The sequence below is a fragment of the Euphorbia lathyris genome, chromosome 8 (assembly GCF_963576675.1).
Source record: "Euphorbia lathyris chromosome 8, ddEupLath1.1, whole genome shotgun sequence".
Lineage (NCBI taxonomy): Eukaryota > Viridiplantae > Streptophyta > Magnoliopsida > Malpighiales > Euphorbiaceae > Euphorbia > Euphorbia lathyris.
Window position 1 is genome coordinate 73,488,371 of NC_088917.1, and position 24,867 is coordinate 73,513,237.

General features: G+C 34.3%; 2 protein-coding genes across 2 annotated transcripts; one reads left to right on the forward strand and one right to left on the reverse strand.

Moving 5' to 3' along the window:
* The first annotated feature begins 1,953 nt into the window (after positions 1 to 1,953).
* On the forward strand, positions 1,954 to 2,790 carry LOC136203035 (probable calcium-binding protein CML27). The gene has a single exon (XM_065994070.1). It carries the CDS (start codon positions 2,131 to 2,133, stop codon positions 2,590 to 2,592), a length of 462 nt encoding a protein of 153 aa, XP_065850142.1. The 5' UTR covers positions 1,954 to 2,130; the 3' UTR covers positions 2,593 to 2,790.
* A 15,475-nt stretch (positions 2,791 to 18,265) lies between these two features.
* Positions 18,266 to 23,711, reverse strand: LOC136203683 (ras-related protein RABA6a-like). The gene is made up of 2 exons (XM_065994884.1): positions 23,435 to 23,711; positions 18,266 to 18,811 (listed from the first exon to the last, which is right to left on the reverse strand). The coding sequence occupies exons 1-2, from the start codon at positions 23,653 to 23,655 to the stop codon at positions 18,340 to 18,342; spliced, it is 693 nt and encodes a 230-aa protein (XP_065850956.1). The 5' UTR covers positions 23,656 to 23,711; the 3' UTR covers positions 18,266 to 18,339.
* Positions 23,712 to 24,867: the final 1,156 nt, after the last annotated feature.

Consider the following 24,867-nt stretch of genomic DNA (forward strand, 5'->3'; position numbering starts at 1 on the left):
CTGACAGGCCTTCTGCGCATATTAGGAAAAGGTATGGTGAAATGGGGTCGCCTTGTCTTAGGCCTCTCTGTGGAATGATAGGTCCAATCTCATGTGGCCCGTTGATGATATTATATCTTGCCTTAGTAACACATTGCATTATTAGTTGGACCCATGATGGAGAGAAATCCAATTTGAGCATCATCTTCTCGAGAAAATTCCATTCTACCCTGTCGTAGGCTTTTGCCATGTCTAACTTTAGCGCTGCATATCCTGTCTTCCCTTGAGTTTTCCTATTAAGGTAGTGATTTACCTCAAAAGCAAGCATTGCATTGTCTGTGATCAATCTTCTTGGTATAAAGGCACTCTGCTGTTCTGAGATGATGCTAGATAGTACTGTCTTGAGCCTATTTGCATAGGAAGTCATTTCTAAAATGCCAAAAAGGCCAAAATTTTCTAAAATAACATACAACTAAAACTATACTCCTAAAATACAGCACACTTAAAAATGGACTAATCCCTTATTTAGGGTAATAAAAAAAATTATCCTATTAGATCTGGTTAGGAAGGACTATCTCCCAACTAGGATTAAAAATATATATATTTTGCAATTTAATTACCCATCAACGCGGACATTGTTGACATGAATCCAACAAAAGGTATTCTTGTCAACTACTGTCACTGTCCAAAATTTTATATAATAATTTTTAATTTTTTTATAATATTTTTTTTTGGTAGAAACAGGAAAAGAAAAACAAACAAAAAACAGACTACCTCGGGATCAACCTAGGGAGGCTGACCCCAATCCTATCTTCAAACAGAAGAGACGAGAGAAAGATGGGAGGAACAGATAGAGTAGAAACACCTAACATCCCCTCATGCCCAGCTGCCGTCAGGCGATCCGCAACCCGGTTCTGTTCCCTATAGATGTGGTTGAAACTTAAGAACTCAAAGGAAGGGTGAAGTCTTAAAATGGCTTTAATAAGATTTTGGCTGTTAAAACAAATAGCCTGATTATCTGAAATCCTGTTGATCGCCTCTAAGTTATCAGATTCCACAGATAACCTCCTAACACCCAGGTTAATAGCAAGCTTGATACCTGAGAGAATACCCCAAAGTTTTGCCGAAAAGGAGGAGCCCATCCCCAGGTTATGGGTGAAACCAGCCAGCCAGGCGCCACCCGCATCACGAAGAACTCCACCGGCAGCAATTTTGCCATTGCTGAGGCAGGAGCCATCCGTATTCAGCTTCACAACCCCTTCTCTAGGTTTGCTCCAACCAACAAGATGGACCTCTCTTTTCTGGGTAGAATTGACCAGGGGATTCCCTTTGAAGCTCTCAGTAATAATAGAGAGTTTTTTCGAGAAAAAATCAAGTAAATCAGGAATAAGGACAGTTTTATCAGCAAAGATCTCATCGTTCCTCCACTTCCAAATCTGGTGACAGAATTTTTTTATAATATTATATAAATAAAATTATATTATTGAATTTTAATTAAAATTAAAATTTAATTTTACTCGGAAACATTAAAATTAAAAACCACATGTGTCCTCGTTGAAATAAAAAAAGTCGTTTCAAACAGAATGATATGAATAAATCTAAAAAAAAAAATCACACGTGTCCTTATTAAAATAATACTCTAAACTTAGTCACAATTAAAACTTCTTACCAATACATACATATTTAATAGGTATCGAACTCGAAATCTTTCTTACAAAATCAGTTTATATTATCACTTGAACTACAATCCGTATTTAAAAAAAAAAATTAGATTATAAAAGTATTTAGATTATAAAAATATTGTTCCAAATAAATTGAGAGTATGGGAAAATTATTTAAAAAAATTGAATGCCACTTGAACAAGTTGAATATGAATTGACCAAAAAAATTGTGAAGCAACTTGGGCTTCAACATGTTCCATCAATTATATGCCTAAAATTCTATAAATTTACCTTAAATTACATTTGCGCCTAAATCGCCACCGCATGAGCCGAGAATAACACCACCACCAGCATAATTCAATTCCATCTTTTCCTCAGCCACGCTTTGCTTCTCCTCCACCACACGCGTTTATCTCCGTTTTCCTCTATAAATCCCCAAATTCCTCTCCTCCATTTTCAATCTTCCCTTCTTCTTCCTCCTCCTCCTCCAATGTCTAACCCTACCGTCTTCTTCCAAGACAAGACCGAGCTCCAGAAGGTCTTCAATCAATTCGACACCAATGGCGACGGCAAGATCTCCCTCTCCGAGCTCGGCGGCGTTTTGAAATCCATGGGATCAACCTACACCACGGAGGATCTCGAACGCGTTATGGACGAAGTCGACACTGACAAGGACGGATTCATCAATCTCGATGAGTTCGCTTCTCTCTGTCACACCGCCGATGGTAACGTGGCTACGGAAGAGTTGAAGGATGCGTTCGATCTGTATGATCAGAACAAGAATGGACTCATCTCGAATGTTGAGTTGCACCAGGTCTTGACTCGCTTGGGCATGTCGTGCTCTGTTGAGGATTGTGTGAAGATGATTAAGAGTGTTGATTCGGATGGCGATGGTTGTGTTAATTTTGATGAGTTTAAGCAGATGATGGCTGCTAAGAATGTCAAAAATTGAAGTCGCGATCTAGGTAATTCATCTCTTTCAATTTAACTTGGATCGGTTTCTAAATTTTGGACTGGAATCTGAATTTGATTTTAGATCTCTTAGATTTGCCGTTTAGAATGATTTCTGTATCGGAATACTGATAATTCCACAGAAACTTATATGTATGATGTACTAACGATAAATGCAATTTTAGTTTTTCTCTTTTCATTTAAACTTCTCTAGTTTTGGATCGAATTTATGTGGTATAGCTTTGAATTAATATCAGATTATGTATTTGAATTCTCTTTTGACTGAATAAACAGAGAATTCTGAGTGTCATTATCATAATCTCGAGGTTCCAATAGATCATTTCATCTGAAAATAAGCTTTTATTGATCTGGATACATAATTACATGTTTGATTGAGATAATTTTTTTCTTTTTGATGTATTTTTGGGCTTGGATTTGAGATGAGATTATTTTGTAATTTGGGAAGATTTATTTGAGTGCCATATTTTCTCGGAAACCAAACATAGGGTAGGAATTTGGAGAAATCTTTTTCCTGATCTTGAAACCAAACATAGGGTAGGAATTTGGAGAAATCTTTTTCCTGATCTTGAAAATAATGAATGATTAACAATGGGTGATGGAAATAGAAAACTGTAGCGTTGCAGAGTATGGAGAGAAGCAAGTACAATAATGAGAAAGGTGTACTTGTCAAAATTTATGGTTTATTTTGAAGAAATTTGGCCTAGTGAAATGCATTTACTAGTAGGGGAAGAAAATATTCTGTCCCAGATTGCCTTTTTCCTCCCTTCTTCCTCACACAAAACAAACACAACATTCATTTTCTCCTACTATGTCCCTGTTTGCCCACCTAATATAATTATTTATAGAGATTTTTTTAGAGAAGGATTAAATTTAATCCTAACTTTAAAAAAAATTGTATTTGGTTTTAATGTATGAAATCGTGCAAATTTAATCTCATGTTACTGAAAATTTAAAAAAACTGATTTGACTAATATTTAATAAATTTGTCGATAAAGTGAAACAATTTCGTGCATTTTTTTATTGGTTAGTTGTAACTATATTAGAAATATAGTAAAAATTTCAGATACATTGAAAAAAATTATGATTAATTTATATGCAGTGACTTGTAAAATTTTTAACAAATTTTTGTAATCGTTTAGTGACATATTGAATATTTTAGACGTGTTGGGAAGGTTCGGTGTGAGTTAAATAATAATCAAACCGGGTTTTTCAAATTTTCTGCAACATATGACTAAAATTAATATTGTTTTCAAACATTATGGTTAAATTTAAATTTATGTTAGTCTAAATCTGCATTACATAAAAAATGTTATTAATTTGACTATTACCTTTTCTGAATAAATATTGAGATGGGAAAATTACATATTTAGACCAATTTCATCACATGCTACCTAATTAGACTTTTCACCTTTTACAATACCCATAACACCCCTGTAACTATCCATCCTTGTCCATTCACTTTCTCCCTCGAACGATAACGTCTTTTTGCGATCGGTAAATACGAATTTGTGATCGCATTTCCAACACCGGTGAAATGGCTAGAATGGGAAAGAAGAAGGTAGACACGGTCGACGAGAAACAAAAGAAGAAGGTATGTGATTTACTTGACTGATTTTGAGTTTTATATATGTAATGAGGGGGTATATGTGCCGAAATATGTATTGAGGTTATGTAATAATGTTTATATATACATTAGTGATTTTCTGGAGTAATTTTGACTGTATGCATGTGAACCATGCTTAGTTGAGGTCTGTTTTTTATACCAACTATTGAATACTATTTGTATATTTTATTAACGTTCTAATCATTGGATTTGTATACCTTGTATACGTTTGGCTATTTGAGCTTTGGAAGGCGTCAGAGACTTTTTACGTGAAGAAAACCGAACTTGCTCCACCCGTGTAAATAGATGGAAGACAATCAAAATCCCGACTTTTGATTAAGTGTTTGAGCTTCTAACTGTGAGTATCTCTACGTGATGTTCATGATGTTTACCTTATATTCAGTGTTTGATATATGTATTTATAGGAAAACACTCCTCCTCGATCCAAAACTTATTATGGAAGATACCGTGAAGAGTGCTTCTTGGTATAATGCTCTTGTTGATTATATTGAGGGTCGTCAGCTTGATTTTTATAAGTTTTTAGAGTTGTATATTGATGTTGATGGGAAGGACGGGGAGGGTAAGGATGCTGGAAAGGAGGCTTGTAAGGGTAAGGAGGATGGAGCGGGTGATACGTATCAGGAGGGTAATGAAAAAGAGGGTGATTGAGTTGATGAGAAAGATATGCCATCCCACGGTGTCATATTCGAGATCCGTACTTTGTTCGTCGAACACTAAGAGTGGTGTAGGGGTCAATTTGAATCAATGGATAAAAACGTATCGGGTTTAGATAACAAGTCCATGGATTTGGTCAAAGATGTACGGACCTTCCAAGATATGAACATTGTCCTCTAAGGTCCATACATCTTTGACCAAATCCATGGGCTTGTTATCTAAACCCGATACCTTTTTATCCATTGATTCAAATTGACCCCTACACCACTCTTGGTGTTCGACGAACAAAGTACGGATCTCGAATATGACATCGTGGGATGACATATCTTTCTCATCAACTCCATCACCCTCTTGGTACCTTTCACCCTCTTCTTCATTACCCTCCTTATACGTATCACCCGCTCCATCCTCCCTACCCTTACAAGCCTCCTTTCTAGCATCCATACCCTCCTCGTCCTTCCCATCAATATACAACTCTAAAAGCTTATCAAAATCAAGCTGACTGACGACCCTCAATATAATCAACAAGAGCATTATACCAAGAAGCACTCTTCTCGGTATCTTCCACAATAAGTTTCGATCGGGGAGGAGTGTTTTCCTATAAATACACATATATCAAACACTAAATATAAGGTAAACGTTATGAACATCACGTAGAGATACTCACAGTTAGAAGCTCAAACACTTGATCAAAAGTCGGGATTTTGATTGTCTTCCATCTATTTAGACGGGGTGGAGCAAGTTCAGTTTTCTTCACGTAAAAAGTCTTTGACGCCTTCCAAAGCTCAAATAGCCATGTATACAAGGTATACAAATCCTATGATTAGAACGTTAATAAAATATATAAATAGTATTCAATAGTTGGTATAAAAGTACTTAAAACTTTACTTATTTCGAGCATCTGTAATCACATGCATTCGGAAGTACAAAGTAGAGACACGATATCCAAAAGTCGCGTTTCAATTATCACAGGTCATACGCTTAAGAAAAGGATACATGTTCAATTAAATGAGCTTAAGGGGATAGCTAAGTAAAACACATCACCATAGGTAGTTCACTCAATTCACACATTTTTAGTGGCTAAAGTGCTTACTCTCGGCTTATGTTCTTGCTTTAGGATTACGTTTTTATTTTGTACGTTCATCCGAGTTCCTCTACTATGCTACATGACTCCGATGATAATAAAATACAGCCTCGAATTGGGGTTGTGATGTGGTTAGAGGGTTAAAGGTATAACAAAGGTTAGGAGTTCTAGCGCTAGAAACACAGTTTAAAAATGGCTTTAACAAATATGAAGTGACTGAGCTTTTTATTCATTTTTTTCTGAGACGTTCTAATTTTAAGAACTGGGGAATGGAGTTCTCCCCTTTTTGTTCGTCTCTTTTTTTTTTCTTTTCTGTTTTTCTTTTTCTTTTGGATAGTAATGCTCATTCACTTCTTAGCCTTTTTGGCTTGCTACTATAATGCCATAAACAAAGAGAAAGTGCTAGAAGAAAACAAAGACTCGGTGTGAGCTTTTTAAAAACTCGGGTTAGGTAACAAACTAAGTGATAGTTTGCAAAAATTGGGTTAGACGAAAGAAGAAAACTACAGGCTGATTCATCGTTTATCATCTCAAATCATTGCATGCAGGTTCAACTTAGTATTAGGTGCAAAATCTGTAATCTTTCCACAAGTTAAAGCATTCACACAAAAATGTCAAGAAAAAGAGCTTTTTGATGTTCGCTCTTGGGCTCAAATTCAACTCACAATTCTTGGGTTTCAATTTTGTGTTTATTAGTTCTCCCCAAACTCAAATTCAATATCACACGCCTTCAATTCTTAAGTTATCTACCTAAGTACTGATTTTAGCATTTCTTCAAAATTAGGGTCTAAATGCAATCTTTAGCTCATGCTCTTACAGATACAAGGATTGTGTCCTACACCTAAACTAGTTGTCATGCCCCAGAAACAAATAACAAAGTTTAGTTTCGAAGGAAGTTTTTGGTTTTAGGTCCTAAACATGCAAAAACATAAATAAAGCATAAATAAGACCCAAAAACGCTAAACTAAACTAGACACGACGCAACAAAATTTTTAAAATTTGTACAATTTTTGTAAGTTTGTCTATCCCTCTTCCTCACACTTAAATCATGCAATAAGTTTCAACATTGCATATAAAAACTATAAAACACATGTGAAAGGAGTTAGGATGGGGAAAACAACTTATGGATTACCTTGCAATTGCCAAAACTTGATTATTGGCGCTGCCGGGTTTTTTTTTTTTTTTACCGATGAAGGTTAAAAGCAGCAATCTATAATTAAATTAAAAAGAAAATCAAACCTAGAAAAAGTTAATCCAGACTTGGGTTGCCTCCCAAGAAGCACTACTTTATAGTCGGTTAGCTCGACATAGAGTTCCTTCCTAGGTGTAAGTTTCTACTTGCATTAGGAACTCGAACTCCTTAACAAATAACCCGTACCTACAAAACGGATTAAGAGCCTCAAATAAGTTTAATGAAAGTAGGAGGCCGAATTTAAACATATTATGAAAAAGTTTGGTTTGCTCTCTTTTGGATTCTCTTGGTAGGTCGAAGAGAATGAAAACTTCTGAGCATGAAGCGAACCTAAACTTTTCTAACTTTTGAGGAAAAGGTAGTTGAGATACACAAGTTTTGATTTGCTCTTTTATCTCTATCACATGATTTAGAATTTCAGATTCTGAACCGGGGTTGCTTTCCGTTTACGGTTCCTCACTTACCTTGAGTGATGCATGTGACAGCGGACTTGGTTCTACCTTTTTGTCGTTCTTCAAGGAGATGACTTGAGCTGATTCCCTTTGTGGGATTTCTATGTTTTCCTTCATGCCTGGGAGAGCATCTCAAGATTGCTTTTGCATCTCATGGTTTATTTGAGCCAATTGGTTGCTCAAGTCCTTGCAAACCTCCTCATTGATTGTAACTCGGGCTGACAGCACCTCATCTCGTGAGCTAGAGGGTTGTGGAGGAACTTGGCTTGCTTGTTCGTAAGGAAACATTCCCAATTCGTTTTCCCTGTGCTCATTAACAAACCTATTTGGAGGCCTCAACATGTTAGGGTTCCCGTAGGACAAATTTGAGTGTTGAGGTCTCCTCCAATCACTATCATAAAAGCTGTAAGAATTGGGGTTAGAATATCTAAAAAAATTCATACCGTAATTGAAATTGTGCACAAATTATAGATTAAATACACGAAGTAGAAGGATTTTCAAATTCGACATTTTCATGGAAATTCATGTCCCTCATACGAAAACAATCGGGTAAATTACACCCATGATCACTGAACTTTACCCACTTCATTTCTTCCCAGTATGGTCACTGAACTTTACACTTTTTAACACCGGTGGCCACTTAACGCCTCAAAACGACTATTGACGGCTAAAAATAAAAAATCCAAAGCATTAATGATATTCTAAGGAACTTTAATTCTTGAAAATTTTCGTTTTGAGGTCATTTAGGTGTTGTTTGGTTAGGAGAGAGAAAGTGAATTTTTAGAGAGAAAAAGCTACAAAATATGTGATTTTCGAAAATAAAAAATGTGGTTTCATGGTAAATGTCGTTCTGAACCACTTTAATTCTTGAATATTTTCATTTTGAGGCCGTTAACGATCATTACGGTCATTTTGAGAAGTTAGTTAAATTGAGAGGTCACCGGTGTTAAAAAGTGTAAAGTTCAGTGACCGTACCGAAAAGAAATGAAGTTGAGTGGCCATAATGTGAAAATTGGTAAAGTTCAGTGGCCATGGGTGTAATTTACCCGAAAACAATCTGGAATAAATGGTTTTTTTTTATTTTAAATACCTACATTAAACGAAATTTGAAAATAAAAATACAATCATTGCCATTCTCATCTAAGTAAAATTAAATATGAATCATTTAAACAGTATAAAAAATATTTAAAATAATTAAATAGAAAAGACTACAATAATCGAAATTAATAAAAACAACAAAATACCTTTCCTCTGATCAGTGAGAAAAGCAGTCAGGATGCCTTTCAACCTATATCCCGAAAAGAGATAGACCAAGCCATCTTCAGCATTGGGGCGTCTAAAGCTCCTGGGATTGATGGTCTGCCTGCTGGCTTTTACCATAAGCATTGGGAAGTTGTTAAGGAAGGTATCTATGATTTTATCATAGGTGTGTTTAATGGTTCTAAGGATATAGAGCTGGTAAATAGAACCCTCCTGGTTCTGATTCCTAAAATTGATAAGCCTTCTTCCTTTTTGCATATGAGACCTATCAGTCTTTGTAATGTTCTTTATAAGACGGTTACAAAGATTGTGGCTAATAGAATCCGGGGCATTCTTCCTGCGATCATTTGTCAGAATCAGGGTATTTTTGTGCCTTGTAGACAAATGATGGATAATGTGGTGATTGCCCAAGAGATGGTCCACACGATGAAGATTAGGAATGGGAAGAAAGGCATTGTGGCTCTGAAGCTGGATTTGGAGAAGGCCTATGATCGCATCAACTGGAATTTCCTGATGGAGAGTCTGGATAGAGCTAGGATCCCGGACAGCTGGAGAAGGTTAATTAAGGTATGTATAGCTTCTCCTATGTTTCAAGTTATGGTAATGGGGATATGTCGGACGAGTTTTCCCCGGGCCGGGGAATCCGTCAGGGTGATCCTATGAGTCCCTTCCTTTTCGTTATTGCTATGGAGAGGTTATCTCACCTGATTCAAGATGCAATTGATAATGGGAGTTTCCACCCGGTGGCTATCAATAGCTTCTGTCCCCAAGTGACTCACTTATTCTTTGCAGACGATGTCCTTATCTTTCTGAAAGGTAATGAGGAGCAGTTGAGTGTCATTATGGATATTCTCGATTGTTTTTGTTCGGCCTCTGGGCAGAAACTTAATATCCAGAAATCTAGGATGATGTGCTCTAAGAATATGAATCCGAGAGTTTGTAAAAGATTAAGTGATCTTTCAGGTATTCCTCTGACTGATTCTCTTGGAAAGTATCTGGGTATTCCCCTCCACAGTGAGAGAGTGTCTAAAGTATCCTTTAATGATACTTTGGATAAAGCCAATACGAAGTGTGCCACGTGGAAAGCTAAGACTCTTTCTCTCGCTGGCCGCCTCACATTGATTCAATTAGTTAATTGTGCTTCTCCCAATCACATTATGTAGGTTTATCAGCTTCTGGATCCTGTTCTTAATGATCTTGATAAGATTAACCGTAGGTTCCTGTGGGGGGAAGCTGCGGAGGGAAGAAAGATCCATCTAGTACCTTGGAGTGAGGTTTGTCAGCCGAAAGATTCTGGTGGTCTGGGCATTAGGAAAGCTAGGGACAATAATAAAGTTTTATTAATGAAACTCCTTTGGCGTATGTGGCAATGCCCCTCCTCTCTTTGGGTTCGCCTTCTTTGTGGTAAGTATCGGAAAGACAAAATCTTCGGGGGCCCAAAGGAGAGAGTTGTCAATAGTTCCTTCCTCTGGAAAGGGCTTAGCGCCGTGTTTACAGAGTTCTGTTTGGGGGTTGGTCTGGAGGTGGGTAATGGTAAGACCATTAGTTTCTGATTTGACACCTGGATTGGGGATAAACCATTAGTAGATGTGTGTAACTCCCCCCCCCCCCCCCCCCCCGCCTAGTGATATCCGTAACTGTAGGATTGCCGATGTGGTGGACTCTGAGGGGGACTGGATCTGGTCAAAGTTTGATACCTTCTTTAGCCTGGAGACTCTCCTTAGAATTCGGGGAGTGAAGGTTTGTAATCAAGATGAAGACATGGATAGGCATTGTTGGGCGCTGACTAATAATGGAGTTTATTCTTGCAAATCTACCTTTGAAGCTTTTGCCCTCAACAGGTCCGATCCTCCCTCGGATGTTTGGAAATCCATTTGGGCCCTCAAAGTCCCCTACCGTATTAGGAGTTTCCTGTGGCTGGGAGTTAAGGACAGGTTGCTTACTAATTCGGATAGGCACAGACGGCATTTGGCGGACTCAGGAGCTTGCAGTAGATGCAGAGGCCATGATGAGACCTTATGCCATGCTCTTAGGGATTGCTCTAAGAGTAAAGAGGTTTGGAAGAAAATTCTCCCACACCATATTCTCTCTTCCTTCATGGCCCACTATGTGAATGATTGGTTCTCTGATGGTATTAGTGGTAAATTATTGTCTTACATGGAGCATGGTGACATTTTCTTTGCTATCATCTGTCACCAAATTTGGAAGTGGAGAAACGAGGAGATTTTTGGTAATAAAACTGTGTTTATTCCAAACTTAGCTGATTTCTTCTCGAAAAAACTCTCCTCTATTATTGAGAGTTTCAAAGGGGATTCCCTTGCCAGGTCTACCCAGATTAGTGATGTCCATCTCGTGGGATGGAGCAGGCCGAGAGATGGGGTTGTGAAGTTGAATACTGATGGCTCCTGCCTCATCAATGGTAAGATTGCTGCCGGAGGTGTTCTTAGAGATGCGGGGGGCGCCTGGCTTTCTGGGTTCACCCAGAATTTGGGTTTGGGCTCTTCCTTCTCTACGGAGCTCTGGGGTATTCTTTCTGGTATCAAGCTTGCTAAAGGACTGGGCGTTAAGAGACTATCTGTGGAGTCTGATAACATGGAGGCCATCAAAATGATTTCTGATAATCATGCTATTGGTCTTAATAGCCGCAACCTTATCAAAGCTATTAAAAGGCTTTGCTCTTCCTTTGAGATCTTAGAGTTCAGTCACATTTTCAGAGAGCAGAACCAAGTTGCGGATCCTTGGCTGCGGCAGGCCATGAGGGGATGTTAGGTGTTACTACCCTTTCTGATCCCCCTATCTTTCTCTCTTCTCTTCTTTTAGAGGATAGGATTGGGGTTAGCTTTCCTAGGCTAATCCCAGGTTAGTTGTTTTTGTTTGTTTTTTCGTTTCCTGTTCCTACCAAAAAAAAATAATAAAAACAACAAAATATCCAATTTTGTGTTTTTTCATTCAATTTCAACATTACATTAAATTTATGAGAATGGATGAAAGATAATGAAAGTGAATGAAATCGATTCTATCTCATTTTCAAACCACTAAAAGTTTTAATAAAGCATCGGAAATAATGTCTAAATACATTATTCTTAAATACAGGCTTAAAGCGCTTTTTGGCCACCGACCTATCTAAAATTTATGCATTTATCTCTTGACCTATTATATGAGCATATTTAGCCCATGACCCATCCAATTAGATAAAATTCAACCCACATTGGATGGAAAGTTAACAGTGTTAAAATATGTCAATGACGTGGCATCAATCACCAATACGAAATTTACACATGGCAGATAAACAATTTCTAATTTCCACCTAGATAAAATGACATGGCAAAATTAAATATGTTACACAGTTAAAAAAACTTAAATTAAAAACCTAATTTTTTTTACTAACTGTACCTATTCCTTTCCACTTCTACTACTTTCTAATACCTTCGACAATTGCAACTCTGCTCCAGGATACTTCAACTTCGACTTCTGCAATCATCGACTTCTCCTACAACGATTCCGCAATTTCAACTTCATCCACTTCCGCAATACAATGACTTCTACTTTAGCGAATTCTACAATTTCAACTTCGACATCCTTCTCTGTTTATTTCCTTCGACACATAATTCGACTCAAACCACTTCCTTCTCCAAATTTACCCGTCTGTTTATTTCTCCATAAAACCTTCCCTACAAATGATTCCAACTCCAGTTTAACGAATTGACAAATTATCTCTAAGCTCTGGACATAAACTATGAATGTTCTTTGAATGTTATATGAATTATAAATGCGTGTTACATGTATTCATACTAACTTTATTTAGATTTTGTTTTTTATGGAATACTAGATGAGGGACAATATATATATATATATATATGTATATGTATATGTAAAGCTAGTTGTTATTCATAGTGAAATGTTAAAATTAGATGAGCCAATTTAGTATTTAGGGGGAAAGGTTGAAATTGTGGATAATTCGTTGAGCTCGGTATGCTTTCTTACCCAAGCATAGTATCATACATTAGAGAGTTAGGGTGTAGTGAGGTAAATGGCATATATGTAAAATGCAAATTGACTAGCAAGCTTTGTTTAGTGAGGAATGATAGGGAGTTACTTGAAATTGCAAAGTTGCAAAAGTTGGTAACGGGGATAGTTTAGATTTATTTGCACAACATGTGCTTAATGTGTGACAAAATGAATTTGTAAATGTTTTGAGGGGTGAACATCTTGAAAATGAAGTTGACACTGATGAATTGCGGTTTCATTATGAGCCTTACATTGAGGAACATATCATAGACCATCACCAAACATATGGCGAGTTTGTTGTGTCCATTGACCAATTAACCGGTGATGAGCTTATTCATACTAGGGAAAATGTGAGAAATTATAGGAATAGGTTGAAAGGAATTACTAAAGAGAAGTTGATTAGAGGATTGTATGTACAGATGATTGGTGATAGTACTAATGAAGCAGGAACCGAGGTTGTAGGAGGTGAGACTATTATTAATGAAAATACCGTTTACAATTAGATGGATGATCTTGGGGGTTTCGTCAACAGTAGTGAAGAATCTGATGGGTCTGTATATTATGATGCCAGTGATTATGGAAGTTATTACAGTGATTCTGATGACGAGTATAAAAATGATGCACTTAGAATTAAGAGGGATGCGATTAAGTTTGATAGTAAAGCCCATTTGCCAAATTTTTTTCTTGATATGGTGCTTGATAGTGCAGACCAGTTTTGATCAGCAGTTACTAAATATGTTGTCATTAAGGGAGTAGATGTCAGAATGACTAAGAATGAGCCATTAAGGTTAAGGGTTGTGTGTAAATAGGATAAGGCTTGTCCATGGGTGTTGTATATTAGTGACATGGGAGCGAAAGGGAATTTAACTGTGAGAACATATATTCTCCATCACCAATTTCGTAGGTTGAATAAGATCCAAAACGCCAATAGTAAATTCATTGCCTTACAATATAAAACATTTATCATCATTCACCATGCCATAAAATTACGTGACTTGGTCAAACTTGCAAAGATTGATCTTAAAATCCATGTTAGTATCTCAGCATGTAGAAATGCAAAAAGAAGAATTCTTAGAGAACTGCTTGGGGATTACACAATTCAATATGCACGACTATATAATTATGTTGGTGAAATTAGGAAGTCGAACCCTAAGACTACATGTCTGGTTAGTAGTAGGATACTATCAGAAGGGGGTGAACCAACTTTCCTTAGGTTTTACATATATTTTGACGCCTTAAAGAAAGAGTGGAAAGTTGGTTGTAGACTAATTCTTGGTTTTGATGGTTGCTTTTTTAAGGAGATTTGCAAAAGATAACTTCTATGTGCTGTAAGGAGAGATGGGAACAATCAGATGTTTCCTGTTGGATAGGCTATATGCGAGGTTGAAAACACAACTAATTGGTCATGGTTTCTAACATGTTTGAAGGCTGAGCTTGACTTGAAGGACGGTGCAGGCTTCACAATTATTTCAGACATGCAAAAGGTAATTTACTTTGTACAATTCATAGCATATATTATCTCAAAAATGGCACCAACTTCGTAATGGTTGATATGTGTAGGGATTGATTCCCTTAGTAAGGGAAGTGATACCAGATGTTTTTCACAAGATGTGTGTCAGACACATTTATGCTGCTTGGTCAAAGAAGTTTAGTGGTGATGAGAGGAAAATGGCTTTTTGGGCCGTGTCGAAAAGTACATATATGAATCAATTGACAGAGAACACCAAGCAATTGAATTTATTGGGTGATGGTATTTGTGAAGCAGTTGTAGAGTATCTGTTGCACACTTGGTGCAAGGCATTTTCCCCCAAAAATGCCAAGTGCGATGTGGTAGACAATAATATGTGTGCAACGTTTAATGGGTTGATTTTGGATACTAGGACGAAGCCTATCATCAGTATGGTAGATGAGATTAGGCAACAAGTTATAAAAAAGAAATGTTAGCAAGAGAAAATCAGTTGATAGTTGGAAAGGAAATATCAGCCCCTAAGCAATGAAGAAGGTTGGAAAAAATGAATTGCAATCACAAGACTGGATGATTGACTGGAACGATGAGGAGGCCTATGAGGTGACATTGATCTTCAATTTCGCACATCGGCATACATTTGATCTTTTGAAGAGAGAATGCTCATGTACAGCGTGAGATCTAACTCGGATACCTTCTTCCCATGCTATACGATTGGATATGAAATGTAACCTTTGTAAAGATACAAGTCACAATGTAAGGACATGTCCAAAGAAGAAAGATAATCCTCATGTATCTAAGTTTTCTATTGTCAATTGTTAATTTAAGTAAATTTGTTGTTAATTGTTAATTTAAGTAAATATATTGTTAGAGCAAGTCTGGTGGGTGTGATTTACTTCTTACCAAATCAAAATTAGTAACAACCAACCACTATATTACATATAACTCTTTTTGGTTTGTTACTCTCTTTTTCATAACAATCAATTTATCAACAAAAATGATTTTTTGAGATGTTGCTTTTATATTGTGAAAGTATAATATTGCTTTTTCATTTTAATGAAAAAATGCTGCATGAGTCCTTTGTTATTAATTAATATATTTTTCTTACCCTATAAAATTCTAAAGTAACAAATGTTCTCTAATGATTTGTAACTTTTGGTTGTAAATTTTCCGAGGTTGCATTCCCAAGTTACAACCTCCCATTAGAGATGATCTTAATATAGAAACATATGCATTTAATAGCATAATGATAATATAGCAGCATCTACAACAACAATAATGATGATAATATTGATAATTAATTATGTATAAAACAATATGTGCATAAAAATATGCATTTAGTAGCATCTATAATACCATATGCATAAATTTTTTTTTTTTTGATAGTAATACTAATATTTCATTAAATCATAACATTGGAAGTACATAAGAGACCAGTAAGGAATAAAACCTTATATACATATAGGCTAAGCCTAATACAAAGTCCACGTGGGCAAGAAAATGACTATTAAAAGCAAGAAAATGACTATTAAAAGCAAAAGAAGCCATTAAAGGTACATTAAAAACAACCAACATTTGAACTATACATAGATCGTAACTCCAAATTCGCCGCAAAGCAACTGTAGTCCAATCTCCAGTCTTTTAACCATTCTGAAACTTCGGATCTAAGTCCTTTCTTTTACAACCACGTAGATCCAGTGATCTACGGATAAAATCTACCGTTTCTGTCCTTGCTAAAACAGAAAAGGTTACAAAAACAAAGAGATTAGCCAAAAGACGCAGTTCAAACGGATTCAGATCTACGATAAACTATATAAGATCCAACTAAACAAACTGACACAAACAAAAGAAAAATAACAACGAGAACAGAAAATAAAAAACGGTGGGAGGAGGAAGAAGGAAGACAAGCTTCCTTCTTCCTCCTCAATGAGACATCAGCGGAGAGGAAGGCAGACGAGGTGACGGCGGTTTAAGAAGGGTGGGGGAGAAGAAGAAACAGAAAGCGGAGGAGGAGGGAGGCGAGATCTGGAAAAGAGAAAGGAAAGGAGCGTATATGCATAAATATATTAAAATAAATAATTATTAATTATAATGTTATATTAATTTGCGGCTCTCTCTTTCCCATAGTGGATAATTCTATAATTTTCCATTTTCTTTCTTTTTTCCTCTTTCACTTTTTAGCTAATTATATTTTATTTTTAATAATGGAGTCTGATGTAATGTTGATGTAATAGTGTTTTAATAATATTAATCTTGTCAATCTGTTATACTTTGCATTCGGGTTTTTTTTTTATCATTTGGTTGACAAGTTTCATTCGGTTCTTATATTTGTCCCCTCTATATAGTACGTCCCTCCTTCTAGGAAGAGAAAAGCAAAGAAACAAGCAACAACAGCATCTCAACAATCTATAGTAACAATAGCAACCCCTGAACCAACCTAGTCAATAAGCAGGGTAAGATTTAGAACATCAAATGAAGCAAATCTACAATCTTCCATTAGTGAATCTATCAAGTTTGCAAATGAGATGAGTGTTCCAAGATCTCTTTCGAAGAAAGAGATACGATAAATTACTTTGACACGACTTGCCATGGTGAAGAAAACAAAGAATATTATTAAAGGGTCAAGTAGTCAACCGTACCTTGAAGTTGTGTAGTTTGGTGGTGTAAAAACATTTGATTAAGCTTTTTGGTGGTGTAAAATATTTGCTTAAGCATTTTGATACATGTTGATATAATTTGGTATAACTTGATACATTTTGGTACATTTTGATACATATTAGTATAATTTGGTTCTTTTGGTATAATTTGGTTCTGTTAGTACATCTTAGTATAATTTAGTTCTTTTGGTACATGTTGATACATTTTGGTTCATTTTGGTATATTTCGATTCATTTTCAGTACATTTCGATTCAAATGATCAATAAATCTAAATAAATGAGTGACACAAGAAACATAGATAATGATGAGGAATGTGGATCAAGGGTAGCCCACTAGGCCCAAACCAATCAAACCCAAGACAAGTAAGGCTCCTAAACCCATAAGCCCACCACATTCATTATAAATACCCCTACAAAAAGAATGTATGACTCTCTCTCTCTCTCCACTTTACTCCATCTCTCTACTCTTATACTGCTACTAACTTTAGCATCGGAGTGTACATCGAGAGCCTCCTCCGACGCAGGTCCGACGATCGGAATGGCAGCAACCTCGCCTCATGTACCTGATCAACTCCGAAGGTCTCACTTCCTCATTAGATAATAATGTACTTTTTTTTGTCTTGTTTTTGTCTAAATGAAGTCCAAATGATCAACTGCGATCGAACAACAAAATGCCGAAAATGGAAGCTGAAAAATTAAGCAGCAAAGTGCCAAAATGAAACAAGCAAATGATTCAATTACAATTACAACACAATGCCAAAATGACTCAACGGCCAAAATGACAAATAAATAGAGTAACAAAGCATAAATAGGACCTTCAGATCAATAAGAAACTTCCATGGTACGTTTCTCCTATAGGAGAAATCCCCATGCAGCTAGGTCAAAGAGTTCTAGAGTACTTTTTCTAGGATTAGACTCCTAACAGGAGAAGGAATTCTAACACTTAAAAGACTCTTGATAGATAAATGATTCAGCCTAACCCTTTATATGGACATGTATAACCACATTCTACGGTATGTTACCTATTATCTCACAACTAATCCATACTCTTCGACTCTTTCTAATCACTTGACTGACTTAGGCATCCGAGCAGACTCGCCGGACTCCGGCCCTTCTCTAACCTTGGATCTATTTTACAAGTTGATACACGAAAACCTCAACGAGACGTTAAGACAATTGGTCAAGGTTCGGATATACGGTTATCACCACATAATCATATCAATCGAGTTATCTCTTTAAATCGCATTATCACGACATAAACTATCATCCCAAAATAAAACATGATGAAAATATTTCAAAACTTATAACAAAAAACAACATTATACATTAACTTAGTATGAACAACAAGATGATTGTTTAGTAGCACTAACTTCATCCACATTAATTTCTTTACCAACAAGAACAATACTACTCTTTAAACCATTATTAGAATCACCATTGGAATATTCATGCTGTTCATTATTCATTTTAGATTCTAATGATTTCTGAGTTGTGATTTGATGAATCTTAGTGATCATTTCAAGAAATGCTTCTTCAACATTCAAATTCTCCATTGCTGATGTTTCTGTGAAACATAATCCTTCCATTTCTGCATATTTTTTGCCCTCTTCTTCACTGGTTTCTCTTGAATTGCTCAAATCCGATTTGTTTCCGACGAGAATAACAACCATGTCGGAGTTCCCGAATTCTCGGAGCTCCTTTAGCCATTTCTTCACGTTTTCGAAGGTTGCTCGTCGAGTTATGTCGTATACCAATAATGCTCCTAATGCTCCACGGTAGTAGGAACTTGTTATTGCTCTAAACCTGCAATATTAATAAATTATTAATTTGATCACCTAAACAATTTTTTTCTGGCTTAATACAATATGTTTGTACCAACCAAGCACATGGTTCAGGTGGTTAAAGTATTAGATCAGTTTAATCATTCAACAAGATTCAAATCCTTGAGATGAATGCAGCTGTGAAAGAGTTTTGCCTTTCGAAAAGAACCTATCCGACTCAAATCTGGATTAGTTTGGACTGTCGGTCTAGGATACCAGATAGATATTAAAAAAAAGTACATATGTTTGTTCCCAACCTAAATCAACTATCAAAAAGTTCCAAATGACCGATATTCTTGTCCAATTAAATTCAATTATCTCAAAACTTCAACTACCATGTGACATATATGACAAACACTTTGACATGTGGTCAGGGCCGGCCCTGGGCATAGGCCCGGGGTGCGACCGCCCAGGACCCAAGGCTGAAAGAGGCCCAAAAATATTAATTTTATTGAATATATACTATTTTTTAGTTATACATTTAGCTATAATACCCATTAGATCTAAAAATTGATCAAATAATATGATATTTTATGTCTAAAATGAGCCCAAATTTCTATTTTTAGACTTTTAAGTACAATTTTTTTTATTAAGGACCCATCATTTCTTATTTCGTCTGGGTCCCTAAAATGTCAGGACCGGCCTGCATGTGGTGGTGCATCTCCCATTTTCCAAATTCAACAAGTTCTATTAAAAATGGACTATCATTTAGAATTTTTAGAAGTTCAGGAAGGTGGTTGAATTTTGGACCAAATATAGAGAGCAACATATATTCATCCAATCATTTTTAAAAAAATATCCCATCCCTTAATCATTTTGATTTTGTATATTGAGTTTCTAATATTTTATTTCAACCCATTCTGATTTTATAAATTTTATATAATTAGTTAGTTCGTAATATTTAATTTAGTAGCACATTTTATCTGTGTTTGAAATTGTATTTTTTTACAATTTTTCAATAATTATATCACAAAAAAAAGTTTTCACTCTGTTAAAAATACAAATTTTAAATACAAATGAAATAAATAACAGTCTATTTCAAGTTTTATATTCAAAACTAATTTTTTAGGTCATAAAGGGTTTATTGTAATTTAAAATAAATCACAATTTTAATATGTTACCCTAAAAAGGCAAAGGTTCAATCAAAATCAAAATAATCAGAAGTTTTGATATAAATTTTTATTTCTTTTTTAAATTTTGGAGTTTTTTTTGTTGACAACTACAAAAATTTTATGGTGGATCGAGATTGGTATTAGTCACTCCATTCAAATGATGCCACATCAGTAAATATGGTATCATCTAGTCTATTGTAGAAAATTTCTATTAATATAGCTGATAAAATATTTTTTACAAATTGTTGTGACTTGAATCTATGGTTAAATAATTTTAGACTAGTTTTTTTTGTTCTTTTGAGAGATTTAGGTGATGTCTATTTATGCTTTTCAGAAGAGTATTTAGCGTTTCACACTCTAAACCGATGGATATTTAGCATTTGGTTGGTTTTATATAACAGCAACATTTTGTATTTTCTATGAAAATTGCAGATTTTTAGAGTTTTTCATAAACAAATGTTTATAGTTATTTTTTTTATAACGAAATTATTATTCTTATTTTCATAAAATATGTTTTTTTAACATTATTTCTAATTTTATAACATCATTGACGAATTATTGCGTTTAATTTAATTTTTATTTAGATTATTTTTATTAATTTGTGTTAATAAATTTTTTATTTTATAATTTATTAGTTAATTAATTTCAAACATGCAAATTTTGAATTTGAATTGAGATTCTTATGAAAGCAATTGAATGAGGTTATTCAACCTTGCTCTTTCAAATAAGGAAATCAACCTTTGAATTATTAATTCAAACTTTAATTTGAACTCAACTTGATATAAACCACCTCTTTTTTTTAACCAATAAAGTAATTAATTCTTAGAAAAAAAAAGGGTTAAGGTGCAAAAATACCCCTAACGTTTTGAGTTAGGAGCAATTTTACCCCTAACGTCTAAAATGGTGCAATTTTACCCCTAACGTTGGAAACCAAGAGCAATTTTACCCCTAACGTTAATAAATTGGGTCAATTTGAGAAATAATTCATCAAACTTTCTTCTCGGTCATGAATCTTGTTATCTACACTTCATACATGTGTCATTTTATGAGTAACAAATCACAAACATTTGTTAGGATGTGAAAAAAATAAAAAAATATACTGTCTTTTTGTACGGATTAGACAAAAAAAAATTCAAAAAATCCACCGAATTTATAAATATTAATCTCAAATTCTATTATTAAATTATAAAAAACATGAAATTCTTTTTTTAGAACGAATTGTTATGCAATTGGTGCAAAATAATGAATAAAAATTTCTGTGTTTTATAATAGTGTCTGAAATTGACCCAATTTATCAACGTTAGGGGTAAAATTGCTCTTGGCTTCCAACGTTAGGGGTAAAATTGCACCATTTTAGACGTTAGAGGTAAAATTGCTCCTAGCCCAAAACGTTAGGGGTATTTTTGCACCTTAACCCAAAAAAAATGAAAGAGAAACATTAAAAAAAAATAAAAAAAATAAAAAATGTTCATCTTTTGATATTTTAATTTAAAATATTTGAATCTAATTTAATGATAAAAAGCATATTATAAAAAAAATGGAAAAGGAAAAATATAATGATAAAGCAAGTTAATATGAAGGGGACAGGTGGGTTTATTATAGCAAATTGCTATCATAAACCCATACATCCCTATAAGTAGTAGTCTAGACATACTTTTCCTTATTAATATTTTAATAATATCTTTCTGCATTAATCAAGGGTTGCTTTTTTAATATATGTATTTATGGGCCCCATAACTATATAGTACTATAAATTAATATTTCCCAAATAAATAATAAAAACCAATAAGCAATTTAATGAAAATTAAGAGAATAGATAAATAAACACATGACCTAATAATATGCTCAAATTAGTACTTAACTACTTAACATGGAAAAACTGCCTATTTTTCCAACTGCAACTTACAGAAGTCAATAAATTTGTTGCAGCAATTATAAAATCATTTCATTTTGTCAAAATTCAATTTTTTTTATAAGAAAATATTCAAATTATAGTACAAATTGTACATAAAAATATGATTAAGAATGGGTGGCTGAGTCGGTTGGGTTCGGTTACTAAACAAACTAAAATGTTGGTTAGCCGTAATTTCAAGAGTCGAATTGTACCAAATAATTAAAATAGGGATAAATTCCAAATTTGCCTCTAACGTTTATGGAAAGTGAAGATTTACTCTTAACGTATGAAATGATACAAATTACTCTTAACGATGTCAAGTAAGTTTAATTTTACCTCTATGTAATAGAAAATTTAAGCTGACTGATTTGATAGTATTTGATTATCACGGATCTTCCAAACATATTTGTTGACAAAATCAAGTAGTTATGTGTATTTTGAGAGATTGTTTAGACACGTTTTAATAACACAATGCAGTTTTTTTTTTTTTTTTTTGTAATTAACTTGTATTTGACAGACTTAAATATTGTGATTTCAACATGTATTTGTAAATGGGTTAGTAGCAGAATAATTATTTTAAACATAATTGATATTTGCAAGGTTATGTGATAATTAAATATCGAGTTAAATAATAGTAAAACAATATGTTTAAATTTTCTGTCAAGTAAGGATAAAATCGATCTTACTTGACAATATTCGAAGTAAAATTGCACCATTTCATATGTTAGGTGTAAATATGTACTTCCCAATATTAGGCAAATTTGCACCTTATTCCATTAAAATAGCTGAATTTGACAAAAACGAAAATTTTCGGTACGATTCGGTTTGGTTTGATTACCAACCAAATATAACTGACATTTCCATATTTCTAATTTAAATGTTTAAAATTTTATAAATTATTAAGTTTGAGTTTTATTAAATTGGATTGACAACAGTTAATTAAATATCTGAAGATTATAAATTAATTCAATAATGTTAAAATCAAAATTTTGGATTTTTGTCGGAAAAATTGAAGTAGGAAGAATATATAATATAAATAACTTATATTTTCTTATTAAATATAAATTCGGTTTCTGTTTATTTTTCTTGTGCTTTTAATGGTTTCTTTTGCTGATTGTAGTCATTTTCTTATCTTTATGGTTTCTGTACTAGGCATAGACTGTACTTATATAAGGTATTGTTCCTTATTCTCTTGTTGTAATTTAATGTTTTTCTTCTCTATAAAATGATGTACTTATTTTATAAAAAAAAAAATTCGGGTTGGTTAAACCAATAACCGAATCAATAACCAGATACCAAACAAGATTAACAACCAAACCGAACCAAATCGGAGTATAAAATAACCAAACCAAACAAGAATATATTAGTACGGTCATCCGTTTTTTTGGATTTTTTGCTCGGGACTTGGTCCGTTAGCCTCGATTACTAGAATTCACTCTAGCAGAGATGGTTTTAGACAACTCTCTGTCTCGAAAGGTCTGAGAGTGTTGTAATTGTACTCACGTACCCTCTTCCCGAACTCCGTCACGGTTATGTCATACATATATTTTTATAATATGATTTAAAGAAAAAGATATAAAGAAGAGAAGAAGAAGAATACCTTTCTTGGCCAGCAGTGTCCCAAATTTGAGCTTTGATGATTTTATCAGCAACTTTGATATTCCTATAAGCAAATTCAACACCTATTGTTGGCTTTGAATCTAATCTAAATTCATCTTTTGAAAATCTTGATAACAGATTTGATTTTCCAACTCCTGAATCCCCAATTAGTACTGCTTTGAACAGATAATCACACTCTTCTTCATATGATGAATCACCCATTTTCTCAACACAATAAATTAAAAGATAGAATCCAACTTCTTCTTCAAGAATCAAGAATCAAGAATCAAGAACTATGTTGCATAAAAACGGATGTCGAAAAACGTTACTTCTAAAAAATATAGTTAAGAAACGGTAATAGAAATGAAATCAATCTGAAACAAAAACAGACACGAAACACTAGAGAGTTTTCGTGTAGCATAGATCAAGGATCAAGAATCAAGAATCAAGAAACCAAGAATCAAGAAATCAAGAATCAAGAACTATGAAATGAAAACGGAAATGGAAATGAACACTGAAAAATATAACTGCAAGTGATATTGAAAACAGAATAAAAAACAGACACGAAATATATAAACGCTACTTAAAAAGATTTTTCGGTAACAAAGATCAAGAATCAAGAAAATCAAGAATGAAGACTCAAGAAAATCAAGAAGTTAACCCAAGAAAATCAAGACTGGACGGAGGTAGGACAAAGAATTCAAGAAATTAACACGAGAGAAGAGAAGGAAAAGATGAAGAGTATAAATGGTGAAAGAAAGTCATGTTTCCACATAAATAAATTCCAAAAAAGTCATACATATATTAATCAATAAAAAATAATATATAAATCTATCAAAAAAAAAAAACATAATACATCTATCACCCTGCTAAGTTATTCAAATCTTGCAATTGATCCCTAAATTTTAAAACGTAACACTTCATCAACTTGTTTATTTAGAACAAATAACCTGTCAAATGTCACGTGACAACGTGATAGTAGAAGTTAGTTGTAAAATTTCAGTGCGTGATTAGAATTTCAAAACTTTACAACTAACCTCTACTATCATGCGCTGTCACGTGAACTTTACAACTAACATCTACTATCACGTGCTGTCATGTGATATTTGAGAGATTATTTGGTTCAAATAAACAAATTGATAGGAATTAGTTGTTACGTTTTGAACTTTACGGTGTCAGTTAGAGTTTTTGTACATCTTGAGGGAGTTGTTAGTGTGTTAGGCCAAAAAATATAGGCTTAATATATCATTTGCCCCTGAATTTGTTCAAAAATCTTGATTGGCCTCCTGAACTTTCAAAGTGTTTCGATAGCCTCCTGAATTTGCCTAAAATATTCAGTTAGCCCATTGAACTTGCATAAACTCGGTTGCAAAAAAGTAAATTAAATGCGGAAGATGTATTTCACGTGTCTTAGAATGTTATTACATAATTCAA